The sequence below is a fragment of the Vulpes vulpes genome, chromosome 9 (assembly GCF_048418805.1).
Source record: "Vulpes vulpes isolate BD-2025 chromosome 9, VulVul3, whole genome shotgun sequence".
In the NCBI taxonomy this organism is placed as follows: Eukaryota; Metazoa; Chordata; class Mammalia; order Carnivora; family Canidae; genus Vulpes; species Vulpes vulpes.
Genome location: NC_132788.1, coordinates 105,468,520 through 105,494,546, shown reverse-complemented (window position 1 = coordinate 105,494,546; position 26,027 = coordinate 105,468,520). Strand labels below are relative to the sequence as shown.

Sequence of the window (26,027 nt, the reverse complement as noted above, 5' to 3'; positions counted from 1 at the left end):
TGTTTGAGAAGGATTGGCTGGGAGGCCACCAGGAGAACAGGTCCATGGGGGCAGGGTCCCCAGTCTGGCACAGGTGCCCTAGGGCTAGGCTGGCAAAGGAGCGGGGACGCAGCCCGTGTCGCCCCACACTAGAGCACTGTCAGCTGCGGGTGGCCATGGTGAAAACCATTGTGAGTGCGGCCGGCCGGCCACCACAGGGCAGGTGCATCTGCGGGACACTGGGCCCCATCCAGGCGCCAGGACTCTCTCCCTCTCCCTCCTGGCTGGCCAGGACGAGCTCCAGCTGGCTGTCACCCCAGTGCACGTGGGTCAGCTTTTCAGAAAGATCTTATTTCTACTCTCTAAGTCACCAAGCAGACTCTGCTTCCCACAGCTCCTGATGCCAGAACGAGACCCCACAACACCCGGCCAGGGAGAAACGGACGCGGGGAGGGTTTCCTGCTCAGAAACCAAACCAGCAGGGCAGCAGTCAGAGAAGCCTCCTTCCAGAGGAGAAGGGTTAGAAGCCAGAAGCACCCCAGCAGCCAGAGGCAAGCGGCTCATGCGCTGCCCCCCCCCGCCCCCAGACATTTTAAATTTCCTGCGGACCTCTGCCTGCCTGGGTTTGTGCCCCACATCCGGCCTCCCTCGGGCTGCCCTGGTGCCAGGGCCCATGGGCTGTCGAGGCCCCGCGTGTTCGCCTCAGGGCCTGCTGAACGGGGAATGCCTTGCGCAGACTTGCCCACACGGTGCCCTGAGTTTAAGACTGAGGGGTCTTCTCAGCAACACACACTGCAGATTGTCCCCCCCCTCAGATCTGGCCACAGGGCTGACTTCGTCCAGCAGGAACTGGCGACAGGGAGGCCATGAGCCATGAAGCCCGAAGGGAGAGCCCTCAGCAGGGGCCTGACGCTCTTTGATTTATTTCTGTATTTATTTCTCCTGGACAATGGGTGTGAGACTGCCCTTCCTGCCAGTGACCCGGGCCCTCCGAGGCCGAGGAGCGCAGGGCCCTCATCACAGGTATGGGGAGCAGCCCAGCACACCTGTGCCAACCCAGAAACCTAGAAGTTTCTAGATCTTCCCTAGCTGGGTTTCTGCCCCAGCATCACTGCCCTTTGAGCCAACACCTCACTGTGCATGTTGGCCAGTACCAGAGTCTTGTTAGGAAATAAAGACTCTTAGCTGGTCACCTCTGCTAGTCCCGTCCCGCCCCACGAAGCCACCCAGAGACAGGGACGTTTGCTGCCTCGTGGTACAGGAGTTACTGTCATGGTTTCCCCAGGAGGAGAGCAAAGGAGAAAGATCCTATACGGTCAAAATCAGTAGAAATTTGTTGCTTTGCACTTTTGTCATATTATTTTTTTTTTTTTCCTAAGGAGCTGATCATAGATCATAGGAAATGCGGCTAAGAGTCATTAAGTTAAGGCGCCCCCAGCCCTGCCTTTTCTGTTGTGTTGCTGCCTATCTTAGCATCACTTCATTTATAATGCCTGGTGCCTACCAGGCCCTGCAGGGAGCGCGCGATGCGTAGCTCACACTTCCATCCACGACCACCCGAAGGGTACGTGCTGTTACCAGCCACCTGTACGAATGCAGGACCCTTTCCCTCACGCTGCTGAAAGGGATTTTTGCTGGATATAAAATTCTAGGTTGGTTCCCCCCCCCAAACCTTTCAGCACTTGAGAGGGGTCGTTTTATGGTCTTTGCATGTTTTTAAAATGCCTACAAAGGTTACGAGCGTGGCAGGGCAGGCCGCCCGGTCGACACACACTTACATGGCTGTTGAGTAAACCGCTTTTGTGTGAAGTGATCCCTTCGCTTTTTTGGAGGTTTTCAATCGCCATTTCAAGCTAAAGAAAATGTGTGCAGAAACAAAACAAAATGGAAAAAAAAAAAAAAAGGAAATCAGATGGTTAGCATCAGCCAAGATTTGTTTTTATTAATATCCAAATAATGATTCAAGCGCCTACAAAATAAAAACAAGTCTTGACGCGGGTGGGGGTGGTGTGGTTAGGTGGCGAGTGAAAGCTGGGGTCCGGAGCGTTACTCCTGCCATGCGGGTGAGCGCGGGAGCCTGGGGAGCGTGAGCAGCACAACAAAGCATTCTGCAAACACAGGCAGCTGCATTTGAGCACATCTGCATGTGCTGTGCACAGCGTGGATACTGAGCCGAGGTGGGAGTTCAGGTAGAAGCAAAGCCAGTAGAATAATCACCCGCCACTCCCCTGGACCCATCATTCGTTGCTGGGGAGAGAATCAGCTGTCCACCCGGGGACAGCTGGTGGCACTGACTTGCCGGCCAGCCTGTCCTGTCACAGAGCCTAGGGTCTCCTCCCTCCTGGGTGCTCCAGGAAGATATCAACAAGGCCAAAGACCCTGGCCCTGCCATCGGGAGGCACAGAGCCCTGGGGCCACTGGACATGTCACAGGGCTAAGCTCCTGAATGTTTCCGAAGCATGAGCTGAGCAAAGAGGGTGACATAGGAATGAGAATGAGTCATGGGATCAGTCATGGGGAGCTAACAGGGAGGCCTTCCTGGGGGAAGGGGCTCATGAGCTGGGTGCCGAGGACCTCATGGAGGCAAGGAGCTGAGGGGGTCCAGCAGGCTGATGCTTAGGAGGAAACACCCAGCTAGGTGCAGCTCCCACCACATCCGTACATGCTGAATTTGACGCCTGCTTGTGCATGTGACATGGAAGTGGGAAATCTGCGTTATGACACTACGACAGGCAGAGAGCTGCAATGGGAGGAAATAATCCCAGGGCCCACCCTGACTTTCCTCAAACACGTAGGGAAGGCGGGCTTCAGTGATGCCTGTGCAAAAAAGCAGGTGGAACATGTATTTTGGAAAAGTGCAGCTGGACGGGGCTCCTGGGGCTGAGTGCAGGAATGAGATGGTTCCTGCTCCACCCATCACCTCTTCCAACCACTGTGTGTCTGTCTACTGTCACCACTTTTGCTCAACACTGTACTGGAAGTTCGAGCCAGGGCAATCAGGAAACAGCGAGAAATACAAGACATCCATATTGGACAGGAAGAAAAACTATCTCTATTTGCAGATGACATGATCTCAAACACAGAAAATCCTGAAGAAGCCACAAAAAAAAAAAACCCCCAAAACAACAAACTATTAATGCTCATAAATAAACCCAGCAGAGTGGCAGGATACAAGATCAACATACAAAAACCAGTTATATTTCTCAACAGTGAACAATAGAAAAGTGAAATAAAACAATCTCATTTCTAATAGCATCAAAGAAAATAAAATACCTAAGAATAAATTTAACCAACGAGGTAAAATACTTGTATACTGAAAACTATAACACTGCTGACTAAAATTAAAGAAGACCTGCATAAACAGAGGACATCCTATGTTCATGGATCAGAAGATGCAATATTTAGATGGCAACACTCCAAATTGATTGGTGCAATCTTTATCCAAATTCTCTATTAAACTTCCAACTGCTTTTTAAAAAATGGACTAGTTGATCCCAAAATTCATACGGCATTGAAGGGAGCCTGAAAGCCAAAACAATCTTGAAAAAGAAGAACAAATTTGGAAGGCTCGCATTTCTGGATTGCAAAACGTACTACAGAGTTTACAGTAACCATACAGTGGAGTACTGGGATGAGGACAGACTTATAGATGTATATAGGTCACCAGAATGGAATTAAACATCCAGGAACAATCCCATATGTCTATGGTCAACTGATTTTTGACAAGGCTGTCAAGACCACTGAATGGAGAAAGAGTAAATTTTCTAACCAACAGTGCTGGGATAAATGGGTTTCCACATGCAGATGAATGGAGTTGGACCCCTACCTCACAATCTATACAAAAATCAACTCAAAATGAATTTAAAAAGCTAAATATAAGAGCGACAACCTTAAAACTCTTAGAAGAAAACATACAGTAGTCATGTACAATAAATATGTTTATCTTCATGACATGACCTTGGATTTGGCAATGGATTTTTAGGTATGATACCAAAAGCACAAATAAAAGATAAAAAAAAAAAATCTTCACAGAGATAAATGGGACTTCACCCAAACTAAAACCTTTTGTATGTCGAAGGACGCTATCAAGAGAGTGAAAAGACAATCCATATGGGAGAACATATTTGCAAATTGTATACCTGAGAACGGTCTTGTATCTAGAATATATAAAGCACTCTCACAAGTCAACAACAAAATGACCAATTGAAAAAAAATGGGCAAAGGACTGAACAGACATGTCTGTAAGAAGCACATTAAAATAAAAGATGCTCAGCATCATTAGTCATTAGGGAAATACAAACGAAAAGCACAGGGAGATACCACTTCATATGCGTTAGTATCGCTATTAAAAAAGAAAGGAAGAAAAAAGAAAAAAACCCGGTGTCAGTGAGGATATGGAGAAACTGCAATCCTCACACACGACTGGTGGAATGTAAAGTGGTGCAGCTGCTGTGGAAAACAGTCTGGTAGTTTCCCCAAAGGTTACACACACGCTCAGCTAAACTGTTATGTCCGTGCAGCCCCACTCCTGGGGGTATTCAGAAAAAATTGTACACAAATGTTCATAGCAGGGGGCGCCTGGGTGGCTCAGTGCTTGAGCATCTGCCTTTGGGTCAGGTCATTATCCTGGGGTCCTGGTATCCAGCCCTGCATCGGGCTCCCCGTGGGCTCCGCCTGCTTCTCCCTCTGCCTGTGTCTCTGCCTCTCTCTGTGTGTCTCATGAACAAATAAATACAATATTAAAAAAAAAAAACAAAAATAAAAACAAATGTTCATAGCAGCACGATTCACCATGGCAAAAACCTGGAAAAATCCACGTGTCAGCCACAGATGACGGGATCAACACAACGTAGTATACCTCTACAACGGAATATTCTTCATCCACAACAAGGAAGTAGTGATACATGTTACAGTGTGGATGAGCCTCAAAAGCATGATGCTCAGGGAAACAAGCCAGGCACAAAAGACCACATAGTGCATGATGCCATTTATATGAAATGTCCAGAACAGGAAAATCCACAGACAGAGAGCAGAGTAGTTGCCAGAGGCTGAAGGAGGAGGAGGGAGTGGGTAGGGGGTGACTGCTAACCAGTCAGAGTCCCCAGTTTACAGGGTTTCCTTCAAGGGTGATGAGAATGTTCTGGAACTAGATAAGTGAATGGTTGTACAACATTGAGAATGTACTGTCAATGAATCATATGCTTTTAAGTGGCTAAAATGATTAATTTTATGTCATGTGAATTTGGCCTTGATTAAAAATATACAACTAAAAAAAAATATACAACTAATTAAAAAACCCGTTATTTCCCCTTGTAATTTGAATGGATCTTCTTCCCACATGTGTGCGTTTGTAACCTCACGCACCAGTCACTTGGAAAATGCTGGTTCCCTGACTTTGCAGATGTTCCAAATGTTGACATGCTGCTAATTATACACAAATTGAAAAATCACACTCGTTAATATCACTACCCAGGTCAAAATTCTAAATTTGGGGGGTTGAAAATGTATTGGCAACCAAATCAGCCAGCTGTTTTCCTGGAGACGTACACCTCACACTGTTCACTTTTGAGAAAATGTCTGCCAAATCCCCAAGTCTCAATAATCCTCATTTGTCTGTTATTCCTTCAAGCAAACAGTGTTTCATGACAAAAGTGCCTGGTTTGGCTCACAACCATTTGCCCGGTGGCTTTCCTTAGGACAATCATCCTACTTTGGCAGAAGTGTCTTTTTTTCCCACAGAATACTGGAAATATGTGAGCTCCAGCACTGAGATTTAATACAATTAATAACGTTTACTGCTCCATCAAGGACGGTAGGTGCACCTTAACGGGAAATCGCAGTACCCCAGACGCTGTTTCTCTTTTCCTTTTCACTGTGAGTACAGGGTGCTGAAGACCACCGTGACCTCTGGGAGAGTTTGACGCCTCTGCCTTGCCCTGCACCTGCATTTGTGCCCCGGGGGGGCTCATCAATAGTGAATTTGCACAATCAGCGCAAATGTCATCACAGGGAAAGTGGCGGCTGATGACTTAATATGATGATGAAAACAGTTTTGACCCTGTAGGGCCCTGGGAGGGTCTTGGGGACATGCAGAGGAGTGCTGGACATACTTAGGACGGCCTGCTATAAAAACTGCAGGGTTACCAGTATTGTGGAAAAGAACACAAATTAGAGCTTGCTGCATAAAGATCATCCAGAGGAACCCATTGCGATTAAATAGGGTCTGATCAAACCCACGGATGCAGGAAATTAATTTGATGCACAGGGGAACCTCCCAAGGTGTTCACTGTGTTTTAAAATTAAATCTTGGTGTAAACCTCAGTAGGCGGTGAAGGCCCCAGTCAGCGCGGAGGGCGCAGTGCGCACGTCTGGCCGGCAGAGGGCGCTGCGGCGCCACCTCCCAGCCCCGCACCGCCCGGGAGCACCGACCGGGGACATTGACCAGCGCATCAACCAGGAGCACCGCCCGGGAGCACCGCCCGGGAGCACCGCCCGGGAGCACAGCCCGCTTGCACTTGACTTCAGGTCCGAGTCTTCCTTACACACCTGCCGGGGCGACTCTCCCTGCGCGAGTACAAACGCCTTGTTCGATCCTCTCAGTGGCTGGAGAAGTTCGTGTTTAAATATGCTTAAAATAAAAACTAAATTTTATATCTGACTGGAGTTTAACTTTCTGCTATTAAAAAGCGTTAATCAAGGTGCTACATGCACAGGCCCGAATATCACACGGTAAGGAGGAGCCAAGGATGCCGCAGGAGTGCCCCTCCCCGCCCCACCCGAGGCCCCCCACAGCTTTCCCTAAAATCATTTCTGGTTCCTGAACTTCCAGCAGTTTCCTTCCATCTCGGTACTGTGCACATGCTTATGCATGTTTCATGACTTATCAGGAGCTTCGTTTTTATTTTTGATTCAATGCAATGCAGCAATATTCCTTTTTACTGGCCACTTAATACCATGTTCATGCTGCATGAAGTATCAACAGAATATAGGGGGAGGGAAGGACACATACGGTGCTTTAAAGGGAAGGAGGGCAGAAAATGCCAAGGACTCGATCAAAGATACAGTGTCTCCAGAACCTGTTTGTTGTTTTTTTTTAAAGATTTATTTTTTATTTATTTATGATAGAGACACAGAGAGAGAGAGAGGCAGAGACACAGGCAGAGGGAGAAGCAGGCTCCATGCAGGGAGCCCGACGCGGGACTCGATCCCGGGACTCCAGGATTGCGCCCTGGGCCGAAGGCAGGCGCCAAACCGCTGAGCCACCCAGGGATCCCCAGAACCTGTTTTAATAGCTCCCAGGTATCTTAAAATAAGCCAACTGTTTAGGAACTTCCTCTCCTTTCAGGTATAATCCTAGCAAGCTTCCACCTGATGTAAGGGTTGTATGGGGGGCTCCTGAGGGAGGGTGGGGTTCACTTTGAGTGTATGCCCAAGTGGCTATTCCATTTATAACACCATGATCTCATTAAAAGGGCCCATCAGATAGGGGTCACCCCTGCCGGGGGCCAGCAACGACCAGTGTTGGAGCAACTGCGGCACCTCCGGACGGGTGGGCCACAATCCAACATGTGGGACCGCGCCTGTGGGAGCTGGAAGCAGGAAGGGAGGGGATGTTCCCTGGAAAGGCCGGGGAGGAGTGAGGACAAGGACAGAGGAGCACTCCAGTTACCCTGTCTCCGCAGACCTAGCTTAGTTCGAGGAAACAGAAGTATAAATGCTTTATGAGCAACTCCTTTGGATCTTTAAAGAACATGGAGAGTGGTTTAAAAGACAGATTGGCAGCCCCGCGCTGCGGCGCCTGCAGCCCAGGGTGTGATCCTGGAGACCCGGGATCGAGTCCCACGTGGGGCTCCCTGCATGGAGCCTGCTTCTCCCTCTGCCTGGGTCTCTGCCTCTCTCTCTCTCTGTGTCTCTCATGAATAAATAAATAAAATCTTTAAAAAAGTTAAAAAAAAAAAGACAGATAGACCAAAAAGTAAAATAAAAGGCAGACAGAGACACTGCTGGAACTTTGAGGGCCGGGTTATAAGTCCCAGAATTCAGCCTGCAGAAAGGAAACACCCCGCGGGGAAGGGCCAGGTGGGAAGATGGGAGAGAATCTTGGGGCTCCCCGCCCCGGGGCAGGGGGGGCTGGCTTGGGGAAAATAGGGCATTTTAAATGTTTGCGCCCATTTTTATTTTGCTAATTAAACATTTAAAAACACGTAAGTACTGTTATACAGGTTTGCTGTACAAAAGTCTGATTACGGCAGTGACAGTGTCCACTCAGGGCCAGGACTGCAGTGGGGCCGACGAGGCACCCGGGCCACCAAACTCAAGGAAGTGCTCATTCTCAAGATCGTGTCAGGGCAAGGATGGCACCTGGAGGTGAGCGCCTCCTGAAATTCGGTGCCCTGGGCACCTGGCCCGGCACACCTCACCCAAGTCCTGCCTCAACTTCTCCCTGGCGCCACCCAATTCCCACACGGGAGGATAAGCCTTTACTAATAGCCTGGCCTGGGTCCTTTCAGGAGCATCCTATCAGATTCACATTTGCTTTAATGATTTTCTCCTCAGTTGGGGTTGTGCTACGTATTCAGTTCCACTACATGCGTTTATCACTTAATCTTTCGTGATTTATCTTTCTGAGCCAGTTCTTATAGATCAAGGGTTGGCAAACTTTTTCCGTAAAGGGCCAGATAGTAAATATTTTGGGTGTTGTGGGCCAGAAAGTCTGTCCACAGCTACTCAGCCCTGTCCTTGCGGTTGGAAAGCAGCCACAGACAACAAGTGGAAGGGATGGGTGTGGCCGTGTGCCAATAAAACTTTATTTACAAGACCAGGCAGCTGGCTGGATTTGGCTGTGGGGCTGTAGTTTGCTGCTCCCCGCTGCCCCATAATTCTACCAAGAATTACACAATATGGATGTGTAAGACCTTACTGTGAAACCGAATTTTAAAAATGCTAAGGGCATAGAGGTGATGGCTGCACGGTAGTGTGCGTGTACTAAGCGCCAACGGTCATCATTTTTAGCAGCTGACATGTTTAGTTCTCGTAATTCCTAGAACTTTAAACAACAGAGTTCTACTTAATTAAAAAAATTATAAACTTTTCATTTGGATATAATTCCAGACTTACAAAGACGTTGGGAAAATAGCACCAAGAACTGAATCCCCTTCGGCTAGCCTTCCCACGTGTTAGCATCTCGCATGACCTCAGCAGGAGGGTCAAGACCCAGAAATCAACCCCCGTTCACGGCGATGAACCAATGAAAGGCCTCATTAGAGTGTGACGACCACTGCACTGGCGTCCTTTTTCTGGACCAGGATCCAGTCCAGAGCCATACACTGTGGTCATTTCGCACACACAGCCGTGAAGAAAATACCAGAAAAATGAGAAATGGGCAGAGTGGCAGAGGACTTTATTAGATCAACGGCCCATTTGTCCACCGTCGCCCTTGACATTCTAAGCGGGTTTATATCACTCCAAACAGGAACGATGACTTCGCTGGTAAATTAACTGAGACTTTTCCGAACAAGTGCACAAGAGCACTTTCGTTCCAGGATGACATTCTCTTTCTTTAACTTTGTCACCGGAGGCAGAAGAGAGTTGTGAAAACCTCAGATCTCTTTCAAAGCTGTGCTCCTGAGTGAGCACAGGTACCGCTCCTGCCTTTACAAAGGAACGTGCAAAACCAGCCTCAGAAGTGATGATATTGGAGCCCCTGGTGGGGGGGGGGGGGCTCTGTGGTTGAGCGTCTGCCTTCGGCTCAGGTCATGGTCCTGGGGTCCTGGGGTCCCGGGGTCGAGCCCCACCACATCGGGCTCCCTGCCCAGCGCAGAGCCTGCTTCTCCCTCTGCCCCCTGCTTGTGCTCTCTCTCACTGTCTCTCGCTCTCTCTCTCAAATAAATAAAATCCTTTTAAAAAAAAGAAGTGATGGTATCAGTGAATGTTTGTCAAAACCCATAAAAGGCACGGCGCCAAGCCTGAACCCTAAAGTCAACCAGGACCTTTAGTTAATAGTAACCACGTGTCAAGACTGGCTCATTGACAGTAACAAATGTACTGACTTCTGTGAAAGGCTAATGAGGGAAACCATGTGAGTGTGTGTGTGTGTGTGGGGGGGGGCTATGGAGATTCTCCTACATCCTGCTCAGTTTTTCTGTGACCCTAAAGTGGCGCTTAAAAAGGAGCCTATTAGATTAAAGAAAAAAGTGATGATAGTTTAGTCAGGGAAAAAAAGCAGATATGCTCTTGGCAAAACTCCCTTATCAAACAACGTGCTTTTGCTCACAAAGTTTTTGCTCTGATGTGCAGAGGATGAGGAAGCTTCCAGCAAATGCTTGGTACATGTGTGAGGTCATAGGACACTTTAGATATCTTGCATCTTCACTGGAAACACAGGCTACAGAGAAGACACGTTTTGTGGCTGGTGATCCGTTGTAAACTGTGACCTGTGTGGGTGACACGCCAGCCCCGTGGGCCACCTGGAAGGGTCGCCGTGGCGCTGGAGGGGCACGTGTGGGAAGCCGAGACATGGAGGGAGCCATGGATGGTCCATTCACAGTCTCCCCGGCCTTGACTCAGCGCTGACGAGCTGGACAGCAAATACAAGATTCGGCTTTCCTGAAGCCGCGTGGGCCGGGGATCAGGGGCATGATGCCTCCCTGCGTGCTGAAGCAGGAGCTGAGTTCCTGATGACACCAATAAAGAAATTCCTGTGATTTCAAGTGGCGTATCTCCAGGATGTATGTTGTAGAACTTGAATCCATCAGTCCAGGGCCCTAACTATCGTAACCTTTAATACTGGGAACCAGATCTCAGGATTTTCGAAGACTCACAGCGTCCCAAGGGGCTGGGCTGCTGACACGCTGGCTTCTCAAACCTGACACACGAGGGTTTTCTTCATCTGGGGGAGGACGAAATCAATGGTGCAGTCCTAGACATGTCTGAAAGCTGCTTCAGGTGCCGCAAAGCTGACACAAGCTCTGTTGGTAGCGGAACGCAGCCAGAGAGCGCTCAGAACCCACCTGCCACTGTTCTCCCAGATGACTTCGCTTCTCACCCTTCTGGCTTCGGCGCAGCACGTGCTGATGGACCTGGTGTGTGGCAATCCTGAGTGGAGTCGCTAGGGCAGACACCATCCTGACCTCTGCATGATCTGAATACCCAGAGCTGCCACTACCTGTGAGCCAGGACTCCGATTTCCTGGAAACGAAGAGTTCACAAAGACGCCACTCAGATGGGAATGTGACCCCTGGGTCAGCTTATCCTTCATTAGGCCAGACCTAGAGGCCCCGAGGAGCCACCGCAATGGTATGTCCCCCCATGGGCAGGAATGCTCTATTTTTATTATGGTAAGAATTGGTTAGACCATTTGTCTTCATCAGTTCCTGTTGTGTGGCCCGTGGTGACCACTTGTTTGTACGCATGGCCTCCCTGCAGCTGGAGAGTCTTGAGGGAGGAGGGGCCCTCCGAGGGCAGCTGTCGGGGTGGCAGGGTCTCTGCCTTGTGCAGCCCGAGAGCCCCCAGCCTCCGCTTGACACAACTCAAAGGGCAAATCCTGGGCTGAAACAGCAAGACCAAGCCTCTGAGTTTAGAACCTGTGCTCTGTGTGGTTAATAAAAGTGCAACAGAAAATGGTTTTATTAAAAACTCTCCATTTGGGCAATTAAGTTTTAAGATTTATGTAATACTGATGAAATAAAGTCTCAAGAAAATCTGCCATCAAAAGTCTGAAATCTCTCATTGAGGCTGTCCGGGTGATTCCCTGCGGTCTTCATGCTCTGTTTTCAGAATTAACTTAAGATCCGAAAACTCTGACAGAAAAAGCTGGCCGGCATCAAGTGTTGGATGCAGGAGCCCTCTTTTAATTCTATTCCAATCCCAAGGCCATTCTGATTCTCGGCTCCTGGAAAGGCCCTCAGATCTCTGTTGCTTATGCGTGAGATGTTCTCCTGCCAAAACAAGCTGATGAACAACAGAGCAGGAAGGGTCAGGAATCAGACTGCCTTCTGAGATGACCACTCCTGGGGCTTGCACGGAGAGGGGTGTCAAACACAGCCTGTTCATGGATTCCCAATGGATTGAAAAACATGATTCTTCTAGCCGAGTGGCCTGGGGTCCGGACTGCACATTTGCTTGCAGTAGGATAGTGTGGACCATAGAGAACATTGTGGTTTCTCACTAAATCTGTGGCCTGTGATCCTAGTATATTCTGCTATTATGCGCTGATGCAATTTGCTACCGTTGAACCTGTCATGTCCGTGACAGTTCATGTGGCCTGTGAGGAATGTCTTCTCATCAGTGCCAGCTCGAAACTCACATCATTTCAGCCAGTCTTCCAAGGGAGAACGTGTGTGGATGCCTATGGCTGCCCAGGCCCTGGTGGGCTGCAGGTACTGAGTGAGGCGAGGTGCCTCTGGAAAGCAAGTAACTTCTCTTCACTCTGCCCACAGAACCAGTTCCTAGGGAGCATTCTGGACATAGTGGACAGTGAGACCAGAGGGGAGTGCTCTCTGAGGTCAGGTAGCCCCAAAGCACATCAGCACGAAAAGAACAGGGATGGGGCAAGAGCATCACCTTCTTCTTTTTTTCTTTTTTTTTTTTTTTTTAAGATTTAATTAATTTATTTGAAAGAGAAAGACAGAGATAGAGATAGCAGGAGAGAACACAAGTGGGGAGGAGAAGGAGAAGCAGGCTCCCCACTGAGCAGGGAGCCTGACTCGCAGGACCCTGAGATCATGACCTGAGCTGAAGGCAGACATTTAACCGACTGAGCCACCCAGGCGCCCCCAGAGCATCACCTTCTGTTTCAAGAGGTTATTAACTCAACACCAAAAGACGAAGTTATTTTCTAATTGATACTCAACAAATGTAATCCATCACATTAACAATCTCCAGAAGAAAAAACTCACGATCATATCAGTGAAGAAAAAACATTTGACAAAAATTAATATTCATTTATGATAAATACTTGCAGAAAATGAGGGACAGAAGGGAATTTCCTCAACCTGAAAAAGGGCATCTATGAAAATCTACAGCCAATATCACACTTGGTGGTGAAAGACTGAAGATTTTCTCCTAAGATTAGGAACAAAGCAAAGATGTCCATCCTTGCCACTCCTGTTCAACACTGTACTGGAAGCCTTAGCTAGTGCAAAAAGACAAAAAAAAAAAAAAAAAGGAATAAAAGTCATCTAGATTGGAAAAAGAGAAATAATATTGTTTCTATTTGCAGAGAACAAAAAACTCTTGCAGCTCTTACAAGTGAGTTCAGCCAGGCCACAGGATGCAAGGCCAACAGCCAAAAATCAACAGCTGGAAACTGAAATTAAAAAGCAATATTGGGCAGCCCCGGTGGCACAGAGGTTCAGCGCCACCTGCAGCCCACGGTGTGATCCTGGAGACCCAGGATCAAGTCCCATGGAGCCTGCTTCTCCCTCTGCCTGTGTCTCTGCCTCTCTCTCACGCTCTGTATCTCTCATGAGTAAATAAAATAAAATCTTAAAAAAAAAAAGCAATACCATTTATAGTAGCTCCAGAAACATAAAATATTAAGGCATAAATCTAACAAAATATGTATAGAATTTGCATGCTAAAAACTACAAGGTGCTGATGACAGAAATCAAAGATCTAAATAAATAGAAAAAAAACATACTATGTTCATGGATGGGAAGACCCGATAGAGTAAAGATGTCAGTTCTCCCCCAAACTGATCTACAGGTCTAATGCTGCTTAGTCAAAATCTCATAGACAGAATGACCTAAGACTTATAAAGAAAAATCTACAATTATATAAATAGCCCACACAATGGTGAAATGAGAGGAAACACTCAACACAGCTTTGAGTGAAAAGACACTCTAAAGACTGGGAGAACATACTTGCAAACCACGCATCTGACAGGGGACGTGTATCCAGGATATGTAGAGAACTCTCAAAACTCAACAGTAAGAAAACAAACAACCCAGTTAAAAAATAAGCAAATGTCTTGAACTGATAGGTCACCAAAGAGCATATAACAAGAGGCAAGCAAGCACATGAAAAGCTGCTTACCATCCTTGGCAACTGAGAAAATGCAAATCACAATCACAGTGAGATACCACTACACGCCTATCAGAACGACGGAAATGAAGAATGGTCGACAACACCAAGTGCTGGTGACGAGGTGGAGCATAGGGACTCATACGTCATTTGGGGGGAGGGTAACACAAAATGGTACAACCACTTGGGAAAACTGTTGGTGGTTTCCAATAACATTAAACATACACTTACCGTGGGAACCAGCAATCCCATTTGTAGGTATTTATCCAAAAGAAAGGAAAACATGTGTCCATACAAAAAGCCGTACGCGAATACTTACAGAGGCTTTTTATTCATAATCAGCAAAAACTGGAAACTGCCCAAATGGCCCTCAAATGGTGAATGGATGAATGAGCCATGGTGTAACAGAGTCCTACCCAGTAGCAGAGAAGAAGTGAGTCCTGATTTGTGTGACAACTTGAAAGGGTCTCAAAGGCACAGAGTGAGTGAAAGGGGCGGCCTCAGGAGGTTACCTACTGTATGTTCTGTTTATACGACACTCCTGAAAAGACAAAACTAGAGTGACAGATGACCAATCAGCATTTGCCAGGGGCTGTGGGCCGTGGGAGGAGGGAGATTTTAGGGTGAGGAGCCACTCTGCACCCTGACCGTGGCAACAGTGACATGAGGTTGTTGCGTCAAAATTCAGGGCTGCACGCCAAAGTCGGTCAATTTGACTCTGTGTTAATTTTCCAAATGAAGTAAAGGTAAGCATGGAAAATAGACTTTAAGAGCAGACGCATTTATAAAGTGGGCCACGAACTGTCTGGGGCAGGAGCATGGGGGCGGTAAGTGGGTGCAGTTCCCAAGGCAGAGGCAGTGGTCACATGGATGGATGGGCCTGGGCGTCTGTGACAGCGACACCGATGGTGGCCATGCTGGACTCAGGACTCAGACACGACTTCCACGGCAGCCCGGGAGGGGCCTTCTGCCCTCTTTGTTTAACAGAGTACCTGGTCCCCAGGGGTGGACACTTGCCTCAGATCACACGCCCCTCCGGGTGGCAGGGCTCCGGCTCCAGTACCCCAGGCTGCCTTCCACTCACCATCCCTGCCGCTGAGGAGGGTCTATTCAGGGTCTACCCTGCTGCCCCCGAGAGCCTCGTACATACCGTAGCTGGCGATGACCGGGAAGTGTGGGCCAGGGAGTGTCTGGTGCTGTCCATCCCCCCGTGGATGAGATAGGCTCCCGCGCTGGAGACAATGGGGCTCCCCCCGACATCCATGGTGATGCCCACCATGCTGTGGGAGGGGACCGCCGGCGGGGAGGAGCCTGCCACGGTCACCTGGGCGCCGCCCGGGGCCTCGAAGTAAGAAGCTGCGCTGCTGGGGGCGTACATCTGAGGCTCGGGGTTGTAGGCATAGGCCGTCCGTCTGTCGGGAAGAGAGAAGGGCCTCCTCTGAGTCTCCCGGGAATCCAGCAAGACTTCACAATCAAAGCTGGAGCCCCTTGAGACCGAACGCACGGGGTGATTCAGACATGAAGTGTCAGGGCAGTGCAAAGGTCAAAGTGAGCACTTCTGGAAATATTAAGGATCACAGGATGACTCATCGAAACTACTGCTGAAGAATTCTAAGTGTGTAAACGGGTTGCATGAGGGAGCTCCTTTGTGGAGATGGAACGATTCTGTGTCTTACTGTGGTTACACGCAATCTGCACACAGGGTAAAGTGGCCTGGACCACACACGCGCACACGCACGCACACACACGGATGCGTGCAGGCTGGTACCTGTGAATGAGGCTGACAGTGCATCCCAGTGTCAACCCCCTGTGCTACAGTCACAGAAGAGGTCACCCCTGGGGGAGGCGGGGTAAAGGGCACACACGACTTGGCACCAAGTCTGCAACTTCCTGAGGGCCCGTGATTCTCTCAAAACAAAGTTTTTGCAAAATGAAATTGTGTAATAAAAAGAACTTCTGAGCGATACCAAGAATTTTCCGATGTTCCTTCACCGTTTGGATTAAATGACTAACCCTGTGCTCTGAGACTCAGATTTTTAGGTTCTGTTGCCTCGTGGAGAGCTGGTCCCAGTCAAAGGCAGTGCCTGGAGCTTAGGGGTGTGTCTCGAGGGCTGGTCCCTCTGGGTGGCAGCGAGGCCTCTCTAACCGGCCTCCAGGAGGCCTGCACCCCTGTCTCGCCTCCCTGGGTGACAGCCTACCTAACTGTAGCACAGGATCAAGTCTGAGAAGTTGACAGTGGGGCGACCTACAGACCTTGCTCCGATTTCCTGGGCTGTTCGGGCCCTGTCGTGCGTCTGCGTGTGCACAGTGCGCTTCGGGGCTGCGCTGCAGAAACTCGCACAGCTCCGGCGGGCACAACAGCCCCCCTCACACCCGATCCCTGAACTTCTGGAAGGAGGTCGTGGAAATCAAACGAACCAAAGGGCTCGTGTCTTGAGCGCAATGAGCTTCATGGGAAATGTATCATTTTGTGCCCCAAGCACCACAGAGTTCGAAGGCAGAACGCTCTAGAAGTCCTTGACAAACGGAAAATCAAGTTTTATCAACATCATAAAGAGCCAGAGGTGAACACAGGCAAGGATGAGAAGGCAGAGAGAGAAATGGTTTCTGGATTGTGAAGACTGAATCTTCAGACTTAACAGCCGGATTGGGGTTTTGTTTCGTTGTGTGTTGTTGAAAGGCTGCCTTTTCCAGGAGTGAGAGTCCTGAAATCCTCCACAGGGCTCTGAAGTCCTGGGACTGTTGTGACAGTTCCAACATCACCCAGAGGAGGAGGAGGAGCTTCTGCACACAGAGCCCCAAGTGGGGAAGGTGGTGGAGGGGGGAGTCCTGGGGGAAGGTTCTGGACAAGGCCCACGCGTGCCCACCAGGAGGGCCCTTCCGAGGGGAGGGGAAACCCACGTACAAGGCTCCATTCGTGTAGACGGCGTCTCCGCCTTCCACGTACTGCACCTGCGGGGGGTACACGTGTTGCACGGACTGGACCTGAAACAACATCAGATACCTGGTGTCACGCACGGCGATCCCCTGGTGGCGTGCGCTGGGCGCGTCTCCTCTTGCCTTTGGTGAACACTTACTCCTACGTTTCAGATTTCCCACCACAGTCGTCACTTCTACCAAGAAACTACCAGAAATGGTCACCAACAGGCCCCGCGGGAATTGAACTGCTACCAATTTGATGCATTTTCTGTGTATGGCAGTTGTTTCTGCCGGGGAGCATGGGGTGGGGGTGGGGGTGCCGAGGCGAGGCCCCCCTTCTGGGGTAGGGGGAGGAACCCAGCCGGAAGCTCAGAGCAAAGCTGCAGAGTGGAGCTGGGATGGTCAGTCCCTCCTACCTGCCAGGGGTGGGTCCCACTGGACAGTAGAAGAAGCCAGAGCTGTGGACAGAACGTGACCTTGGTTGGGGGGGGGGGTCAGACACCCCTCAACCCCACAGGGCAGAGGGCTCGAGCTCGTGATACCCTACGTGGCCTCCCTGACATCCCCTCTGGGTGCCTCTGGCAGCCCTCCCAGGTGGGGGGGGTCCTGGGAGCCACACTGGGGAGACCTTCAGTCTGAGCAGAATGGAGGGGGTGGGGTGCCTGGAGTGGGAGATGGGAGATGGGCACCCGGACGCCCCCAGCCCCGCCCGCCACGCCCCTGCCCTCACCTGTGTCAACGTGTTCAGCACCTCAGCAGCCAGGGACGCTGGCCCTGGTGGTGCCTAACCCAACCTCCTTTGGGGGTGAGAAAATCAGGGGCTGGTTTCATTGTGACCTCTCTCTAAAGCCTCTTCAGAGAGCGGCAGGATGGGGCTGATTCCCACCTCCCAGGACAACCCAACACGGTGCACACACACACAAGCCCCTAGAATAACAAGCGTGCCTCGAGAAGGCTCCAGGGATTAACGTGCTGGGGGTGGGCTGTGCCTGGGGGGACTGGGTGAAACCCAGAAGTCACTCTGCAAGTCCAGGTTGCCCAGAGAGGAAGGCTGGGGCAGGCCCAGCTCCACAGAGAGGAAGCTTCTGGAATCACGACACTGGGCGTGTCTCCCTCAAGATGCTGAGACAGAGCCACTGGTTCCCTGCTGGACCTGCCAGGAGCCTTTGCTTCCCGCCCCTGCCCCTGAAGGCGGCCCCAGTTGCCACCAGGCAAGAGCCTCTAAACACACCAGCAACCTAAGCGGGGCCCCTTGGGGAGACGTGTGCCTTCTGGTCTCAGCTGCACCGTAATTATGCTCAGGGTCCTTTTAGGCAAAAGGCTGCACTCACTTCGACTCCGTAGGTTACAGAGCACAAGTCAGCAAACTCCAGCCCTTGGGCCAAACCTGGCCGGCCTCTTTTTTGTAAATAAAGTTCTACTGGCACACAGCCACGCCGCTTCGCGTACATCTACAGCGGCTTCTGTGAGACCGTGGCAGGAGTTCAGCAGTTGTGTCAGGATCGGCCGGCCCACTAAGCCGAAAAATGTGCTATTTGGCCTTTTCCAGAAAGGTCTGCCCTCCGGTGCTCTAGATGACAGGGACTCTGAGCTGCCGGTGAGCCCGGGCTTTGAAGCTCTGGTCCCGGACCACCTGATTTCACAAGGAGCACTTCCTGGGTCAGTGCACTGGTCTGAGGGCAGGACACTGGCCTCCCCAGGAGGGTCCACGTTCCTGCAGTCCAGCAGTCACGTGGCTTCTCTGCGCGTCCACCTCAGCACCCCAGGGCTCTATGGAAGTGCTGGCTTGCACCCCAAATGCTGAATTTCTGAACGAATGAAAGGCCATCAGCTTTCTTGGCTTATTGCAAACTCTGTGCAGTAAAAGAGTTTTTTTTCTTTTTTAACATAGCTCCTAAAGAACCTTCTGGTAAAGGACCGAAGATATCAAAGACCATGGAATAGCAGCAACAGAAAAGGATGCAACGTTCAGAGAGGGCTCCGGATCGCTAAGTGCTAGCGTGCCCCGTTGGCACCTGTGCTGTGGTTACCTGCTGTGGCACCTGCTGGACCCTGGGGAGGGAGATTGGCTGCATCTGAGCCCCTTTGGGAGCCGAGCCCGCTGCCTGGACCAACACCCTCTAAAAGGGAAGGAGAGAAGGACATTTAGACTTGTCAGAGTTTAGTCCTTAAAACAAACACAGATTACAACCAGAACACCGCCACCTACTCCACTGTCACCTCACAGGAACATAAGCAGGACTGAGAGGAGAGAGGACGGGGCACGCATGTGCCCGGGTGTGCGCACACACACACACACACACACACACTCATTGGCACACAGGAGCGCACGTGCCTCCACCTGCCCCCAGCAGCTCTCCCGCCTTGGGGCCTGTTCTGCAAGGCGACGTGGGCTGTCCCTGGCGCCGGGCTGAGAGGACCCTCCGGACAGCTGTCCACACCACCTTCCCGTGGTGGGAAGTTGGGCTGGATGCGGCAGGGCTGGGAGGTGAAGCGAGAAGAGCGTATCTGGGGACCCGAGGCAGCGGGAACTCCTCTCTCTGGCAAAGGAGAGAGGCTCTCGCTGGTGAGGGAGGCAGGGCAGCTGGTGGGCATGAGCATTTGAAGCTTTCCAGAAAGGGGGTGCCCCAAATACGCAGCAGGAAGTCTCTGCCTGGGGAGCAGAGGATGCACCTGGGGGCGGGGCGGGCACGTGGGGGGCTGGGGGCCTGGGTGCATCTCTAGCAGGGACGGGAGCCCTGGAACTGGGGAGGGCCGTGGTGGCCGCGGTGGGACCCTGGCACCAGCCAGGTCCTGGGGCCACAGGAGTCTGGGGCCTGGCGGGAAGGACCCGAGGCGGCCCGGGGCGGACGGCTGATGTGTCAGGTTGCGGTGGGCAGGGCAGCAAGTCAGTTGGGCTACAACTGAATCTGATCACACCCCCTGCGCCCCCTCGGATGGGCTTCCGAGGCCCACGCCGGGGCTGCCGTATTGGCAGGAAATAAAAGCTAAACGTGTCCGACTATCCATCCTGAGATGAACAGACCACCCTGCGGCCTGTCTTCTTGTTCTTGGGGAATTATGCGGCTTTTTCATCAATTCCGTCATGCTTCTGACCCCTGGGATTGTACTGGGGGTGGTCACGTGGTCACAGGGGGCCTCTGCACACATCTCCGAGCTTCCAGGCTGTTCCGCCGCCCTCGGCTTTGTGTGGTCTCCAGTCACTGACTTTATGTTTACGTCTGCGGTGTGTTTCCATCCGTGGCAAAAAGCCAGAAGTCAAGGGCCTTCGTGTGCAAAGTCCCTCCTTGCAAATTTTAAAGACTACATCCACTCTAACGCTAGCATTCTAACCCATTTTGTGCCTTATCCATAGTCTTCCTGGGTAACGGGTATTTCCCAGGTGTGAGAAAACTTCCCTTAAAAGACAGAAATAGGCTCAGCTGGTTTCTTTTGGTGTTTGTATCCTTGAGTCCTTGGTGGGACGTTTTCAACAGCAAAAAAAGCCGGATAATGGGGACATGCTGGGGCAGCGGGCACAGAGCAAACGGTGTGGCTGTTTCAACAGCAGCCGCCTTGGGACCCAGATGTTAATTTGGGAAAATACAGATTCCTCTCTCTGCTGACTCGGGTGTTTTTCAAAACCTAGGAGGATGCGTGCCCCCCGCCCCGGCCACACTGGTTTTCCCAGAACAGCTCAAGCCCCGAGCAGCAGGGGCTGGTCTGTTACCTGCGGGGAGGCTGGCACAGGCCGGGCCACGGGAGCCTGGGCTGCCGCCGACGGACACAGAGCCACAGAAGCCGGCGAGTCGGATCCACCCTCTGAGTTCTGCATGCTCAGTTCTAAAGAAAGGCGGAGAGAGGTTGAGTGGAGCGGGGTTGCCATCGGAAGCCCCAGGAGGCAACGTCAGACGCGGACAAGCTCGGCAAGGGGTTACTGTCTAGGCCTCAAAATCCAAATGCAAGGAAGGATGCTGGCTGTACCCGGGAAGGAAGACAGGGATCCGGAGGGCCCACATGCTCACAGAGTGACGGGGCGGGGGGGCAGGAAGTGTTTTCCCCAATATGAAACCAGAAGTCGGCTCTGCGGGCCTTCCTCAGTGGCAGGCTGGAGCAGCTCACTGCTTCTCCCCTTGCCGGTCTGATCCGGCCTGAGCTGCTTTCCAGCCCTCATACCGTTGTTTACTCATTTATCCAGCTAATCGCAAGCTCTTGAGGGATGTTTGCCATCTGGGGACCCAGTGTCTCCCCCTCAGCACTGGGGATGCCGGGGCCGGGTCGTCCGTTGGGCAGACCTCGGGATCCCTGACCTCCACTCATTAGATGCCAGCAGCAGCATCTCTCTCCCCACCCCACCCCGTCAGCACAACCCAAAACATCTGTAGATATTGTCCAAGGGAAGAAAAAGGTGACACAAAGTGGGGGTAAAGAAGCATTTTATCTTGGGCTTGGATAGAAGTCCTGCCTTCTGTTCCTAGAGATCCTTTTTTTTTTTTTTTAAGATTTTATTTATTTATAAGAGAGAAAGAGTGAGCATGAGTGGGAGGAGGGGCAGTGGGAGAAGCAAACTCCCCACTAAGCAAAGGGCCTGACATGGAACTTAATCCCAGGACCCCGGGATCATGACCTGAGGCCAAAGGCAGATGCTTAACTGAGCCACCCAGGTGTCCCAAGTGTTCCTGGAGATCCTTACCCACAAGAAAGCATAAAAGCTTATTTCTTTACAGCCGGATGCATACGTCTCACAAATAGGTAGTTTAAAAATTCTATACCACAAGACTCATTTCATTTTTTCCCTAAGATCTTATTTATTTGACAGCGTGCACGCACAGGTGGGGGGAGCAGCAGAGGGAGAGGGAGAAGCAGGCTCCCCACGGAGCAGAGAGCATGATGCCGGGATCGATCCCAGGACCCTGAGATCATGGCCTGAGCCGAAGGCAGACGCTTCACCGACTGAGCCACCCAGGTGTCCCCCAAAAGACTCATTTCATACCAGAATAATGTGACAGATGATACAAAAAAAGACCATTCCATGAAAATGCTCAAGGCCCAACAGTCTTCACTTCTTAAGAACTGGCTGCTTTCGGTCCTTGAGAAGCTGTTAAATATGCAAACTGGAGAGAGGGAGTGGCTTAGTGGGCACGTGCACCCCCGTCCTGCGCAGCACGCCCTCCCCAGCTGTCAAGTGGGGTCTCCCCACTTCTGCCTTATGGAGAGGCCTGAGCAGCACAGTGTGCGCTGCGGTGCCGGGACCGGCGGCCAGAATTTTCCATCTGCTTTCCTCGCACCACAAGAGCTCCCACCTCTAAGAACAAGTCAAGAAAGCAGAAAGCCGTGTGTGGGTGTTTAAATATGTGAGTGTTGGCTTAACCCCATCTTCATTGATGAGGAACATTCTAGGACTTGGCCCGTTTCCCCTCCCAGAGCCTTTGGTACCTGGAGAGCCACTGGATGGATCCATGGCCATGGGGCCTGTGCCTGTGGCGGTTTCCTGTTTCCCTGACTCAGTCCTCGCCACTAGATGTCCCCAGAGTCGCGTGGTGATGGGCAGTCCCCTACTTTCTTCCCTGCTTTCAGAGGAGGAGATGGAGAATTTCTCAAGTGTACTTCCTGGGTCTCCCAACTCTCTGCTTTCTGGACAGAATTGACCTTTGGAATGATTTTGTAGGGAGTTGCTTAATTGAGGTCTTATTTACAGTTTTCCCCAACGTTTGAGCCAGTCACCGGCACCCCACACACCACTTTGTTCCACTCTGAAGCCAGGAAGTGGGTAGTGGGAGGAGATCACTGGACTTGGTGGAGAGAACCCACTAGAGACAGAGCGGGAAAGCTGACTCAGAGCCCGGCTCCTTGTTCACAGGCAGAAATAACTGTGCTCCAGAGTCTAAGTCATTAAAACCAGGGGAGCCCGTGAGTGTGAGGCTAAGGGTAAGCCCACGCTCGGCTCACTGTGGCCAGAGCGCAATTTCCAGAATTCAAGTTATTCAAGATCGTGCCAAATTTTCACACTAATATGTTTCCTAGTTTAACACTGTATACCACGTGCTGTTTGTCACACTGTTTAGCATACAGTGTCTAGGCCAAGAGTCACCAAACTTTTCCTGCAAAGGATCAGAGACTTTTGGGCACATCTGGTCCTGTTACAACTTCTAGACTTTGCTGTCCTGGCATAAAAGTAGCCATTGCTCACACACACGCGCACACACACACACACACACACACGAGTGATCCTGTGTTCTAGTAAGACTTCATTTACAAAAAAAAAAGGTGACAGGCCAGGTTTGGCCTGCAGACCATTGTTGCCAGTCCTTGGTTCATATAATTTAGGTTTGATGAAGTGACATGGTTGTGGAAGATGGGTAGAAAAAGGACACAGTCTGGATTCAAAACCCTGAGGTCCACAGGCCTGGATCCAGAGGGGAGTTCCTGTGGCCACATCTCACCAACATGTCAGAACCAGAGGGACCACAAGGGACAACCCAAATTGTTAGAAGGATAAAGCTGCCAGCGTTTAAAGACAAATGGAAATATCATCTAGTCTTAAATAGCAACAGTGCTTCTGAAGTTTATAAAGTCACCAACAGGGGTACCTGCGTGGCTCAGTCGGTTAAGCGTCTGCCTTCGCTCAGGTCATGATCCCAGGGTCCTGGGATTGAGCCCTGCATTGGGCTCCCTGCTCAGCGGGGAGTCTGCTTCTCCCTCGCCCTCTGCTGTTCCCCCTGCTTATGCTCTATCTCTGTCAAATAAATAAGATAAATCTTAAAAAAAAAAATAAAGTCACCAAATCTCAGAAGCCAAGTATAGCCCTTAAAACTTAAACAGGAGTTTGGGCAGCAGGGACAAATCCCTCTGGGAAGTGGTAGTGGGTTGAACAGGGACTCCCAAAACTCACGACCACTCAGAATCTCTGAATGTGACCTTATCTGGAAATAGTGTCTTTGCAGGTATAATCAAGGTAAGGATCAAGGTGAGGTCATACTGGAGTGGGGTGAGCACTAAATCCAAGGACAGTGTTCTTGTAACAGACAGAAGAGGACACGTGGGGAGGAAGACCACATGGTGATGGAGGCGGAGAAGGAGGAATGCAGTGACACTCCAGGGAAGCCAAGGATGGCTGGGGCCACCAGAAATCAGAGGAGGTGAGAAGGATCCTTCCCTGGAGGGAGCACAGCCCGCTGACACCTTCTGGTCTCCAAACTGTGAGAGGCCAAATTTCAGTTGTTTCAAGCCACCTGGCCTGTGGTACTTTGAATGGTGGCCCCAGAAAACTCACATAGGGCTCCATGTTATGAGGAGCATGGTTGGGACAAAAGCATCCCATGAGATGGCTTCTGGGTAGTGCTTCAGTGTCCTGCATGACCCGGGCAGTTGACAAATATTTACCAAATGAATAAATACCTTAGTGTCTCCTTAGTATTACGGCCCATGCCGAATTATACAAAACTATATATAGTGTCTCAGATAGTGAGAGTCTGTGTAAAGTTTCAGAACATTTACAATCTACCTGGTTATTTTAAGGGTGTATAGACTATTCTGGGAAATGTAATGACCTTTTGAGACTAACTGTTCTACTCCCCCTGAACACATCCCTTAATGGTAGCATCAGACAGACAGATACCATGTGGGCCAGCCTGGCTGCTCCAATATGCTGACACACAATATGCCTGTCTGCAGAGGGAGGAAATCCTTCCCTACCCATCTAAGATAACCAAGGTCATACATTGCATATAAGCTGATCCAGTTTCCTGAATTTTGTTTTCTGAATTTTTAAAATTTGGGCCCATTGGTCAAGAGTTCTTAACACATCAAAGTTAAGATTTTTTAAAAAATTGTTTATTCAAAGGCATGTAATGGCACTGGCTTCCAGTAACGGTGGAGCAGATTGGTTGGATTAAGCCTCCTGCAGATAACAAATAAAAAATCTGGGCAAAATATTAAAACACAAAACACACACACACACACACACACACACACACACACTCACTCACTCCTATTTAAAGACACTGCGGGGGGGAGGTGACCAAAGCAGACAGACACTTGTCCACCCTTGAAAGACTGCTGCCACAGTCAGACCGGTGATTTGAATTTTTGCCAGGGGCATGTTCCAGTCCACGAATGCTTAGGTGGCAGAAAGCAGCAGTCTGGTTGTCTTGAAGTGTGAGAGGAGTTCAGAATATTAGGGGGAAATCCTGGAAGACAGAGAGCCACAGAGGGAGCAAGCCCCCAGATCCACCTAGAGTCCATCCAAATCTTTGGCCATCTGACTAAACAACACTTGTGTGGGGAAGACAACAAGGGATTTGGAGAAACACCAGCAGCTCAAAGATGAGCAAACTAAGAGATTTCAGCTGCTGCTGAAAAAGATATATTTGCATGAGGGGCAGGGTTTGAGTCCATCCAGCCAAGATAAATGCTAGTAGGGAGAACATAGCAGAATCCAGAAATTCTACAACATAGCACTCATGATTTCCAGGACCAATAAAGATGAGCTATGGGAAGAAATGGCTATTACCCATATCCAAGAAAAAAAAAAAGTGGAGTCAATTATAACCAAGCCAAGATAATCCAGGGGGTACAGATAAAGCAGCTACTTTTTAGTATGTCAAGAACTTAAAGGAACATATAGGAATCTCAATAGAGGAGGACAAACCATAAAAAAAAAATACGTGGAAATTCTGGAGCTGAAAAGTACAATAAAATGGAAATTTCACTAACTATACTTAACAGCTGATCAGAGATAGCAGAAGAGTGAGTTAGTGAACTCGAAAAGAGATCAATGGAACCCAATCTGAAGAAATGAGAGGGGGAAAAATTGTAGAAAAATGAACAGAACATGCAGTCTAACATATACGTAACTGAAGTCTCAGAAGGAGAAAATGGGAGAGGAAAAAGTTATTTGAAGAATGGCCAAACATCTCTTAAATACGGTGAAAGACATCAACTTATAGATCCAGGAATTTCAACAAAGCCCAAGAATGATAAATACAAAGAAAATAACTTAGATGTGTCATGGCTAAACTGCTAAACTACAGAAAAAGAAACAGAAAATCTTGAAAGCATCCAGAGAGAAACAACATATTATATTCAAAGGAACAAGAGTATGGATGATACCCATCTTCCCATCAGTG

At 50.1% G+C, this 26,027-nt stretch overlaps 1 protein-coding gene across 6 annotated transcripts in view; it reads right to left on the bottom strand.

Moving 5' to 3' along the window:
• Positions 1–26,027, bottom strand: part of RFX2 (regulatory factor X2) — a 96,328-nt gene that overhangs the window by 19,703 nt on the left and 50,598 nt on the right. For 2 of the 6 annotated variants that reach the window (XM_025988534.2, XM_072721653.1), the window contains exons 2-6: positions 20,630–20,742; positions 18,951–19,040; positions 16,907–16,986; positions 15,152–15,413; positions 1,758–1,832 (exon numbers count right to left, since the gene is read on the bottom strand). In XM_025988534.2, coding sequence (XP_025844319.1) covers positions 1,758–1,832; positions 15,152–15,413; positions 16,907–16,986; positions 18,951–19,040; positions 20,630–20,734 — 612 coding nt within the window. In that variant the 5' untranslated portion in view covers positions 20,735–20,742. Of the gene's footprint in view, positions 1–1,757; positions 1,833–14,232; positions 15,414–16,906; positions 16,987–18,950; positions 19,041–20,629; positions 20,743–26,027 lie in introns of all 6 variants that reach the window. The other 4 variants (XM_072721655.1, XM_025988537.2, XM_025988536.2 and 1 more) reach the window with 2 other exon arrangements.